The 12,030-nt window shown below is 45.8% G+C and overlaps 1 protein-coding gene across 1 annotated transcript in view; it reads left to right on the top strand.

The window, feature by feature from the left end:
• Positions 1 to 12,030, top strand: part of FMN2 (formin 2) — a 356,666-nt gene that overhangs the window by 24,795 nt on the left and 319,841 nt on the right. Inside the window, exon 2 of the mRNA XM_027530594.1 lies at positions 11,417 to 11,583. Within this exon, the coding sequence (XP_027386395.1) occupies positions 11,417 to 11,583 (167 nt within the window). The remainder of the gene's footprint in view (positions 1 to 11,416; positions 11,584 to 12,030) is intronic.

The raw sequence follows: 12,030 nt of genomic DNA, 5'->3' as shown, positions 1-12,030 counted from the left end.
GTCGGACACGACTGAGCGACTGAACTGAACTGAACTGATAGATTAATGATGTTATAGGACATAACACAAAGCTCCCACCTAGCCTTCCCCCAAGTATAATCTAGGATGTCACTCAAATATCTAGGCCTTGACTTCTTTACAGGCCAAATTGGAGGAGTCAAATCATCTCTGAGATATCTTCTAGTTCTAAAATACTGAAAATTAAGGGGTAGATTGTCATTGAGTAATTTAATCCTAATAATGACAAAAAGTACAGTAAAACCAGAAAAATTCCATGCATCATTCAGGCTAATGGGGAAAAGGTCTCCTGTTGTCTCCAAGGATAAGTTTCTGTATTGAAAGTTTCTCTTCCTGTCTGGACACTATACTGTGTCCAGTAGATGAAGAAGGAGCCGGAGGCTTCCCTGCTGTGTGCTGTCACTGTTCCTCTGTGTTTCTTCTTCAAGAGTGTCCTGCCTGTGTTGTCCTGTTAAAATGCTGGCAGTGAAGGACAGGGAGCATGTTTTCCTCCTGACAATATCCTTGCTGGACCTAGGACATTCTTTGATAAATGATAGGCTCCTAAATCCCACTCCAGTATTCTTGCCTGGAGAATCACATGTACAGAGGAGCCTGGCAGGATACAGTCCATAGGGTCACAAAGAGTCGGACGTGACTGAAGTGACTGAGCACACATGCACGCACACAGACTCCTAAGTGCTTCATTGTATCTGGTCTTTGCTGCATTCCTCCACCACCCCGTTTTCCACTCAGAATGTTTAATTAAGAGAGCATGTCCTATACAGAGTGCATTTAGAGTGCTCCTTCTGGAGACTTGTTCATTGTGACAGCTTGTGAGCCCCCACAGGGCACAGAACTCGTGGTCTCTGTCTTTTATATCTTAGTACAGAATGTTGGTCAGAAGCCTTTCACAGAGTTGCTGGCCCACACAGAAGTGGAAGACGCCTGGAATAAGAATTAGGAGAGTGGAGTGTGTGTCCAGTTTTGGCTCTGTTGCTTTCTGGTCTTGGGACATCAGGCACATTCTGGAACCTGAATTCCTCAGTTGGTGTCTTTGAAATCATGGTGATAAATCCTTGCTGTGCTTTACAAAGCTGACAGTAGGTGTGGACATGCCCTTTACATCGTATAGTTCTATCCAGACAAATGTTTTCTACGTTTTATGGTGTCACTGCTTACCTACCCAACAGAACTCCAGTGCAGAGATCCGTGATCTTACCTCATTGCCCCAGAAGATTTGTTGTGATGGTAAATAGTCCTTTATGACTGTCCTCTGGCTGTTGTTTCCTGTTTATCTAGCCCTGTGATATTTGCTTAGCAAAGCAAGAGGACTATGAATATTTATAGATACAGTCAGCCCTTTGTATCCATGTATTCTTTGCATCCACCAATTTAGCAACTGCACATGGAAAATTATATATTTTTAAATTCCAGAAGGTTCTGTGAAGCAAAACTTGAATTTGCTGGGCACCAACAACTGTTTACATAGCATTTAGATTGTATTTACAACTGTTTACATAGCATTTACATCATGTTAGGTATTGTAAGCAATCTAGAGATGAATTAAAGGGAGAATATGTGTGGGTTATAATCAAATACTAGGCAATGTAAAGAGAGTTGAGCATCTATAGATTTTGGTCCCAAGAGGGTCCTGGAGCCACTGCGCCTCAACCCCCACCCCACCGCCCCTCCGCCACCACAGATACTGTAGTGGGTGACTGCAAAGAGGCACCACATGCTGAAGTCAGTAAGTGTATAAGTGCAAATGAGGAGAGGGGAGAGGGGGTTAGTGCAGAAATGATTGGAGAACACTAATGTATGGATGTGAGAGTTGGACTGTGAAGAAAACTGAGCGCCGAAGAATTGATACTTTTGAACTGTGGTGTTGGAGAAGACTCTTGAGAGTCCCTTGGACTGCAAGGAGATCCAACCAGTCCATCCTAAAGGAGATCAGTCCTGGGTGTTCATTGGAAGGACTGATGTTGAAGGTGAAACTCCAATACTTTGGCCACCTCATGGGAAGAGTTGACTCATTGGAAAAGACCCTAATGCTGGAAAGGATTGTGGGCAGGAGGAGACGGGGACGACAGAGGATGAGATGGCTGGATGGCATTACTGACTCAATGGATGTGAGTTTGAGTGAATTCCGGGAGTTGGTGATGGACAGGGAGGCCTGGCATGCTGCAATTCATGGGGTCGCAAAGAGTCAGACACAACTGAGTGACTGAACTGAACTGAACTGAACTGAATGACTAGTAAGTTCCCTGACTGTCATCGGGTGAATGCTGTTTCATTCAGCAAGTAGGTTTTTGGTAAACTAATTTAGAGCTGCTTTATCTATAGTAAAAGCTCAGTAAACAGTGTTGATTAAATAAAAAATGAAAATACGAAATAAAATGAAGCGTCAAATAGCTGAGCACTTAGAAAAGTTATGGTTATTCATATTCGAGGGCCAATTATTTACATTTATTGTTGTGGTCAACATGTCCAGTCTAGAAACAGACGCTCTGGTCAAGGAGCAGGGTGAGGGGACCAGGACTTAGGGGGCACCCCAACTATGTGTCACATGGGGTAGGTTGGGTAGGGAAGGGGATGTGGAGGGAACCTGGGTCCTGTGTTTCCTGGTCACAGTAGCTGGTCTGTACAGTGAAGAAGCAGCTTTGGGTCAGCCTGTTCTACCCAGTTTAGGTGCAAGGCCTGCAGTGTCTGATGGGGCCAGTGCGTCCTGATTAAATCCCCAGCCATCAATGCAAGAAGCAAAAGAGAAAATTGTGTCTCTGCCCATCCCCCCTGCTCTGGTCAAAGTTTATCCCTTGGTGGGAATGGGAGTTCAGTGCAGCCCAGCTAGTGTGCAGGTCCTGGAAACTTGTCATGTTCCCACCATAGCAATTGGAGTCTTTAATAAGGAAAGTTATGTCTGCTATTTTTGCAGAATCAGGAACATATTTTGTTCAGCTGTGTAATTTTGATTATTTCACGTAATACTTGTGACATATTTTTCCATGTCATTAAACCTTTTTTTTTAGTAGCATAATTGAAGATATTTTGTGAAAATGTGATCATACATAAAGCAGAAGTGTGATGAAGGCCCACAGGCCATCACCCAGCTCTATGGTTATCAGCATTTTTAATGCTGAAACAGCTTCATCACCACCCTCACCATCCTTGCTTTATGGACTGACATGAGATAAATTCCTGGCGTCATGCCATTTGAATCTCAGGTACTTAAGTATGCATCTCAAAAATGTAATTTTTAATACGCTGCAATGGCATTATTATATTGAACATAAATAGAAATTGTTTAGGGTTAGGGTAACTAACCCTCAAAGACAACACTAGTCTGTTAAGTAGGCATTCACAGAGCTCTCTGCCACCCTAGAGGAGAACAGGTCCAGGCTGACATGATATGACTTTTGCTAAGTGTTCAGGTCTTTTTCCCCAGAGGGACAGCATGGGTGCTTGGTGGGTAAGCTGTGGATTAGACAGCTTTCCTCTGGGATCCCTCCTTTGGACTCAAGGAAGCCCAAGACCCATAAGAAGGCACCAGCACTGCCTGGGATAGCTGGAGGGGGTGATTTGGCCACATGCATCAGTAATCTGTCAAAATTCACCCCTTGACCCCAAAGTTTCAACTCTGGAAAATCTATCAAAAAGATATCATAAATATCCTAAATGAAGCATCACAAGCATCCCCCCTACCCATCGACTAAACTTACCATGCTTGCCAGCCTCTGTTGTGTTGACTCTGAATGACATGCGGGTTTGGGGATGACAGCTTGATCTTTATTTGCAGATTTTTCAATTGACCTTTTTTTAATGGGTTTCCCATCTATTCACTAAGTAAACACTTAAGGATGGTGATTTTCAAATGTTGTCATTTCTTTGCATTTTTGGGGCTGGAATTTTCCTCTACTGAAGACTTTTCTTTAATCTCTCATTGTTTAGGTCTCTAAGTCATGTCCAAATCTTTGTGACCCCATGGACTACAGTGCACCAGGCTTCCCTGTCCTTCACCATCTCCCAGAATTTGCTCAGATTTACGTCTGTTGGGTTGGTGATACTATCTAAACATCTCATCCTCTGTTGCCCTCTTCTCCTTTTACCTTTAGTCTTTCCCAGCGTCAGTTTTTTTGTTGTTTTTTTTCCCAGTGAGTCAGCTCTTCACACCAGGTGGCCAAAGTATTTGAGCTTCAACTTCAGCATCAGTCCTTCCAATGAATATTCAGGGTCGATTTCCTTTAGGATTGGTTGGTTTGATCTCCTTGCAGTCCAAGAGACTCTCAAGAGTCTTCTCTGGCACCACAGTTTGAAGGCATCAATTCTTTGGTGTTCAGCCTTCTTTAATCACTAGGTATGTTTTATTGCCCCCAAATATAGTTCATACTGGAAGGGTAGTATGATTTCTTTTTTTCCCATTGATTTTCTGTTATTTGTGGCAATTTGATGCACTTGCATTCTCCATTGACATCTACTGAGTTTTACTTTTCTTTTTCCTTTTCATATATTGAATGTGTTTGAATGATTATTCTATAATAACATGACTTCTGATGACTGTATAGTAAGCTGTCATCTATATAAAACTATCATTTAATCTATGTTTTTGTATTTGGACATTTCATTTTTTTTTTTTTTTACTAGTAACAAGCCATTTTTTACTGTACCAGGAACTGTGCTGAGAAGTTTACATGCGTTACCTCATCTAATCTTCACAGTAATCTTGTGATGCTTCATTTTGGTCATTTATCTGTGATAGATTTTCCAGAGTTGGAACTTGGCAGTCAAGGGGTGAATTTTGACAGATTACTGATGCATGTGGCCAAATCTCCCCCTCCAGTTATCCCAGCCAGTGCTGATGCCCTCTTATGGGTCTCAGGCTTCCTTGAGTCCAAATGAAGGATCCCGGAGGAAATAGAGCTCACTGCCGGTTTGGTGGTTCTTGAAAATTCCACATTCTTTCCCAGGCTGCCTGTTTTAGGATACAGTTCTTAGGGTCTTCATGTAGATGCCTGAAGCATTCCAAGGAGGAGTCCTTTTGCTGTCCTCCTGATGCCATCAAGAAGGCCTTCCCAGTTTTAAGGGGCAGAGTGTGTGCAGACAGGTTAGACTATAGGAGAGAAAAATGGGAAGAGTGGAGTGGAGGCCATGGGATGAGCCCTGAAGCATGTGTACTTAACACACTTAGCAGAGAAGCCAGTAAGGGCTTCAGGAGACCGTGGCTGGCAAGGTGGAGGCAATGGAGCATCAGAGGATGAGAGGAAGGTATTCTAAGGAGTCAGAGTGAGTCAACAGTGAGAACGTTCTGAGGGCATGGACATGGAGTGAGAATGTCTTTGGTGTCATGCTGGTTACCGGTGTCTATTGCACTCAGGATGGCGGCCAGATTAGGCTTGTCAGTGCAGAGTGGACCGAACCAGGAAGAGGGGCCAGAGGTAGCAGGTGTCGGTAATTCTAGCTCGCAGGCTTTCCTTTTTTTCCCTCTAGTATTTATCTATTTATTTAGCTGCACTGGGTCTTAGTTGCAGCATGTCTGACCAAGGATTGAACCCTTCATCCCTGCATTAAGAGTGTAGAGTCTTACCCACTGGACCACCAGGCAAGTTTCTGGCAGGTTTTTTTCTAATTGAAGTATAGTTGATTTACAATATTATGTTAGTTTCAGGTATACCATACAGTAAATCTGTACTTTTGCAGATTGTAGATTATTACAAGATATTGGGGACAATTCCCTGTGCTATACAGTAAAGCCTTATTGCTTATCTATTTTATGTATGATAGTTTGTGTTCATTAATCTCATGCCCCAAATTTCCCCACTTTCCCCACTCCTTCATAACTATAAGTTTGTTTTCTGTGTCTGTGAGTCTGTTTCTGGTTTTTACACATTCACTTGTATTATGTTTTAGATTCCACATATAAGTGATATCATATAGTATTTGTCCTTCTTTCTGACTTATTTCACAAAACATAATACACTCTAGGTCCATCCATGTTGCTGCAAATGGCATTATCGCATTCTTTCTATGGCTGAGTAACATTCCATTGTATATCCGTGCCACATCTTCTTTATCCATCAACGGACCTTTAGGTTGCTTCTATGTCTTGGCTATTATAAATAGTGCTGCTGTGAACGTAGGAATGCACGTATCATTTTGAATCATTTTTCCGGGATATATGCCTAGCTGTGGAATTGCTGAGTCATATGGTAGTTCTGTTTTTAGTTTTTGAGAAACCTCCATACTGTTTTTCATTGTGGCTACACCAACTTACATTCCCACTAACAGTGTACGAAGGTTCCCTTTCCTCCACATCTTCTTCAATACTTTGTTGTTTGTAGACTTTCTCATGATATAGCTAGCATTTTTGATGTGAAAGGAAGCCAAGAAATAGGACAGTAGCTGGTAGTAGGGAATGACGTGGGGTCAGGGAGACTTTTTAAAAAATTAATGTATTTGAGATTCTGGAAATGTCTGGTCAAGAAGGGCATGTTCATGATTCAGAGAGAAGGAACAGTTAAAGAGTGAAGTTTCATGCATGCAGCAAAGAATTCGATTCAGGACACAAAGGGAAGAACTTGCTTTTGTCTGGAGCAGGGTGTCCACCATGAAGAGGAGGCAGAAGGAGGTGCTGCTGCTGCTGCTAAGTCGCTTCAGTCATGTCCGACTCTGGGAGACCCCATAGACGGCAGCCCACCAGGCTCCGCCGTCCCTGGGATTCTCCAGGCAAGAACACTGGAGTGGCTTGCCATTTCCTTCTCCAATGCATGAAAGTGAAAAGTGAAAGTGAAGTCGCTCAGTCATGTCCAGCCCTCAGCGACCCCATGGACTTCAGCCCTCCAGGCTCCTCCGTCCTGGGATCCTCCAGGCAAGAGTTCTGGAGTGGGGTGCCATTGGAGGTGCAGGGGTGGGTATTCCAAGTATACACAGTCCCAGATTCTTCCATGTTCTCAGTGAATAAGACTTTGTAAAAACTTTGAGAAGTTCATCATCTCACTGGAAAGAGTGGTTTGAGGGAGGCAACTGGAAGCTAAGTTGAGAATGCAGAGCAGGGTTGAGCCTTACTGAGGTTTATAGTTAAGATGGTAAAGTGAGAACAGGTAGCACTTGTGTCTTACATGGTGTTGAGGTGCTGAGGTATAGGCAGGGGACAGGGGGACAGCCAGGCTGATGTGACAGGGAGAGAGGCACTGGGGTGCTGGGATGTGAAGGCTTGGCTGTGGTGGTGGAGTCTAGACTGACCTGATGAGCAGGGTAGTGACCTCACATGTGACCATGACTGACTCAGGGCCCATGTAGGGGATAGTGGTTTACAGGAGATTGCAGAACCAGAGCCAGAAGGTCATGGTTGGGGATTAGATATCCATGTATTGATTCACTTGTGATCAAACATGAACTGGTGATTCCGTGCCAGGCCTTCCTTGAAGTTTTGGGGAAACGTGTTGAATAGACTCGGGCATCTGTTGAAATGGAGCTGACATTCCACGAGGAGGAATGGTCTGAGACTCACGTGAGTTTAGGGCCCAAGTGCTCTCTGAAGGATGGAGGGGGTCTTGGGAAAGGGTGGTAGGTGCCGTTTTATTATTTTTAAAAATCTTATTATAGTTGATTTATAACATTGTGTTCATTTCTGATGTGTGTGCACGCATGCTAAGTTGCTTCAGTTGTGTCCAACTCTTTGCAACCCTATGAACGTAGCCCACCAGGCTCCTCTGTCCAAGGGATTCTCCAGGCAAGAATATTGGACTGGGTTGCCATGCCCTCCTCCAGGGGATTTTCCTGACCCAGGAATCCAACCGGTGTCTCTTGTATCTTCTGCATTGGCAGGTGGGTTCTTTACCACCTGGGAAGCCCAGTTTCTGATGTACATCCAAGTAATTGTAATTCAGTTATTTATATACACACACACACACACACACACATTTTTTCAGTATTCTGTTCCGTTGTGATTTATCACAGAATGTTGAACACAGTTCCCTGTGCTCTATAGTAGGACTTTGTTGTTTATCCATTTGCTATATAATAGTTTGCAACTGCTCATCCTAACATCCCAATCCTTCTCTCATCCACCTTGGGTGAGCTGTTTTCGGAAGGGCGGTCGGGAAGGTCTCTGGGTGGAGGTGACAGCTGAGCAGAAACATAGATAAAGTGAGAGAGGGTGGGTCTTACAGATATCCTGGGCAGAGCGCTTTGGTGTTCTGCCAACCCCAGGGAGGGCTCTTAGGTGCTGGAGGGGGAAGTGGTAGGTGAGCTGGGGGTGGAGTGGGGGAGACAGAGGACACAGGAGGTGGGATCTTTTTCAGTCATGGCTTCAACCCAAGGGTGACAGAGAGCCCTGAGGGCTGAGTGAGCTCAGACCCATCCTGACTTCCTGGTGCAAGCAGTCAAGCTCCCAGTGGTGGACAAGATGGTTTCTGTGGGGGTACAGGAGGCACGGGAGGCAGGGCTCAAGGTCACGGGTGAGTTATCTTCCTAAGTGCAGGTGACAGTGATAGGAATTGAGGTGGAGACCAGGGTGGTGAGGGATGAGGTGGAGGACTTAGTCGGGGAGAGAAGGACCAGAGGGAGTGGATGCAAAAGGAAGAACAAGGAGAGTTTCAAGAGAACAGAGGGTTTTGAAGGAGTCAGGTCATTTCAGAATTGCTTGTGGGATCAAGAACCCCATCTCCCCCACTCCCTGTCCCTGAGATGTGTGGGATTTGATATAAATGTCTCCATCTAAGAGGCTTGTGAGAGGAAGCCTCCAGGGCACCTGGGCTGTTGTGAACACAGGGTGAGTTTGTCACAGAAAAAGCTGGAGAGCTGGAGATGGGATCCCACGGTGCTGTGGCACGATGGCCTTCACCACACGCTCAGGGCTGGAAGCTGCAGCTGAGATGCTCAGGTTGAAGGGTGTTTGGTCCTCAGGGCACGAAGCTCTGGCACTGTGCTTCCCTCTTTCCCAGACTGCTCCCCAACCACTTTAAAAAATATATGTTGTTTTGGCTGTGCTGGGTCTTCATGGCTGCATAGAGGCTTTCTCTAGTTGCATGAGCAGGGGCCTACTCTTTGTTGAGTCTTCTCACTGGTGGCGTCTCTTACAGTGGAGACAGGTTTTAGGATGCGTGAGCTTATGTAGTTTCAGCTGGTGGACTCGGTAGTTGCGGTGCCCGGGCTTAGTTGCTTTGCAGCATGTGGAATCCTCCTGGATCAGGGATTGAACCTGTGTCTCCTACATTGCCAGATGGATTCTTAACCATTGGACCACTAGGGAAGCCCTCTCCCCACTTTTGATAATTTTTTGACTCAATGCACACACACACATTTTTTTCACTCTTGGACATATACACACAAACACAAGACCTGGTCTCCCTTGTTTTCTTTCATATACAAGATTGAGTTATAGGAAAGAGAATTAATTAGTCTTCTGACCATTTGCAGGCCTACTGTAAGATGTATTTATAAAATGGGTTTATTGTAATAATAATCAATGACTTGAGAACTGAGGAATATGGTTTCCTAAGTGTGGATCCAGTGAGGTGCAGACAAATTTAAGTTCTATAGGGAAAAAGCTTTTTATTTCCCCTCAGAAAATGTCCTGGGAGACCAGATGTTCTCTACTGACCTACAAGAATGGAGAAAACAGAGCCTCTTCTGCCCTGTTCTGTTATTCTGTGTATCAGAAGTAGATCTTGACTCTTTAGTTTTTGTTTTACAAACAGCAACAAGAAGAGACACAAAAATTGTGTGGCTACTGTCCTGCAGAGCTGAGTGTGTATATGTTTGAAATTTAGATGTGACTGATATGTAGAGTTGGGCCTGGCTTTCACAGACCCAAGCTGAAAATGCTTTTTACATTTTAAAAGTTTTTCAAAATAAAACACAAACAAGGAAGAACATAAGCAGAGGGTTTCCATAACCCTTAATGCCTAAAATATTTACTCTTTGGTTATTTACAGAGAGTTTTCTAACCATGGTCTAGACTGATAATTCATTTCCAGATCTGACCATGACGTGAACAATTCTTTGCCAAAGAATCGTTGCATTGTATTCATTCAGAAATCCTAAAAGTATTCACTGATGCTTCTTATGTGCAAGTGGCCAGGTTTGCAGGATGTCTGCCTGCTGTCAGAGAGTTTATGTTTTAGTAAGGGAGGCAGCAGAGAAGGCGATGGCACCCCACTCCAGTACTTTTGCCTGGAAAATCCTGTGGAAGGAGGAGCCTGGTAGGCTGCAGTCCATGGGGTCACGAAGAGTCAGACACGACTGAGCAACTTCACTTTGACTTTTCACTTTCATGCATTGGAGAAGGAAATGGCAACCCACTCCAGTGTTCTTGCCTGGAGAATCCCAGGGGTGGGGGATCCTGGTGGGCTGCCATCTATGGGGTCACACAGAGTTGGACACGACTGAAGTGACTTAGCAGCAGCAGCAAGGAAGGCAGACATTAAACAAATAATTGCACAAATAATTAACTAAAATAATTAATGACAGAGGAGCTTTGAAGGCTGCCAAAAGAGGGCAGATGGGGGTCTCTGGAAGCTTTTCTGGATAAGTGGCTTTAACCTAAATTTGAAGGTTGAACCTGCTCATAGAGGAGGGGCAGGAGCAGGGCAGGAACTGAGCCAACAGTTGGTGGCGGGGAAGGAGACTTCCTGTTCCTTCCACCATAGTCAGCATGAAGCCAGCGGGATCATTTCCGAAGGGTAATAAGTTAGAGAGTGAATTGTGTCAGGACAGATGAGGGAGTGGGCCTGTGGGTCTTGGCTCTGGGTGACCAGTGACAGGCGGACTCCTGGATCCCCCTCCCCAGAGTCCTGCTCTCTCCATGACCAAGACCCAGAGCTCTGGGACCAGTGGGCCCAGACACTGCTGGTGTCTCCTCTCTGTGTGCTTCTCTTCTCTAGTCTCTTCTAGGAAACTAACAAAGGTCTGACATGTGGTGTTTCTGGGGTGCACGTGAGGAAATGTTGCGTTTCTGTCACTTCAGGGTGACGTTTTCTGCTGGGTAGCCCTCTCCGCTTCCAGGGGCTGGTGCCTGTCTCCCTCTCACCCCCTGCTCTGCCCCCCGCCCACCGTCGCCATACAAGACTGTGAATATCAGCCACTGACATTTCTTAGCCCGAATGGGGGCTCCTGGCTGCCTCCTCAGAGAGCCTTTGGCGACGGCAGGAGGATTTCCAAGCTGCTATGCGGCTTCTTCACAGAGCAGAAGATGGACGGCCCATCGCATGGCCTCTTTGTCTTTGGGGGCAGGAGGTGTTGGGGGATGGGAGACCCTGAGGCGACCTTCCCCGTGTGGTACCTGGGCCGCCCACAGAGTCCTCTCTGCGCACGGCGTAGCCTGGGCAATGGCGCCGCCCCAGCTGTGTTTCCGCCTCTCCTCAGGGAGTCTGAGCTGGGGACCTGCCAGTGCTCCTGCCTAACGACCGTGTCTCACCTGCAGGGAGAACTCTGCTGGAGAAGCTGTTCAGCCAGCAGGAGAACGGGCCTCCAGAAGAAGCAGAGAAGTTCTGCTCGCGGATCATCGCCATGGGGCTCCTCCTTCCTTTCAGCGACTGCTTCCGGGAACCATGTGGGCAGAACGCCCAGTCCAGCTCAGCTCCGTTTGATGTAAGTAGGAGAGTTCACAGGAGAGTTCACAGGACTCGCTGGCTGAGAGGCAGCTGCAGTGGCAACAGCGGCTCTGATGTGTGTCTGCCCTTCGCCCCACGTTCATGCGATGCAGGCCTCCCTGCCCCTGCCCCTTCCCCACGACAGCTTAACACTTGTGTTTCCTTTCTGACGAGATTCTTAAGTATATTTGCCAAACTTTCTTTTCTTAACACATGGCCACTCTCAGCAGTTTTCTAGCCTTCTTTAACCAGTGATGGGTTTTGAGTGGCTCTGAGTCAGTGTTTCCGACTTTACTGGTCATGGATGTACCTTCAGAAGCAGCTCGGAGGCTGGAAGCTTTGTTCCCAGAGGCGGCAGGTTTCTGAGGGCCTTACAGCGCTATTCCCATGTGTTCACAGCTCATCTGTGTACTGACTGTTGACACGAAGCAGTCCTGTCTGCTTT

The sequence above is a fragment of the Bos indicus x Bos taurus genome, chromosome 28 (genome assembly GCF_003369695.1).
Source record: "Bos indicus x Bos taurus breed Angus x Brahman F1 hybrid chromosome 28, Bos_hybrid_MaternalHap_v2.0, whole genome shotgun sequence".
Lineage (NCBI taxonomy): Eukaryota > Metazoa > Chordata > Mammalia > Artiodactyla > Bovidae > Bos > Bos indicus x Bos taurus.
The sequence above is the reverse complement of the archived record's forward strand: the minus strand, read 5'-3'. Positions and strand labels throughout refer to the sequence as shown.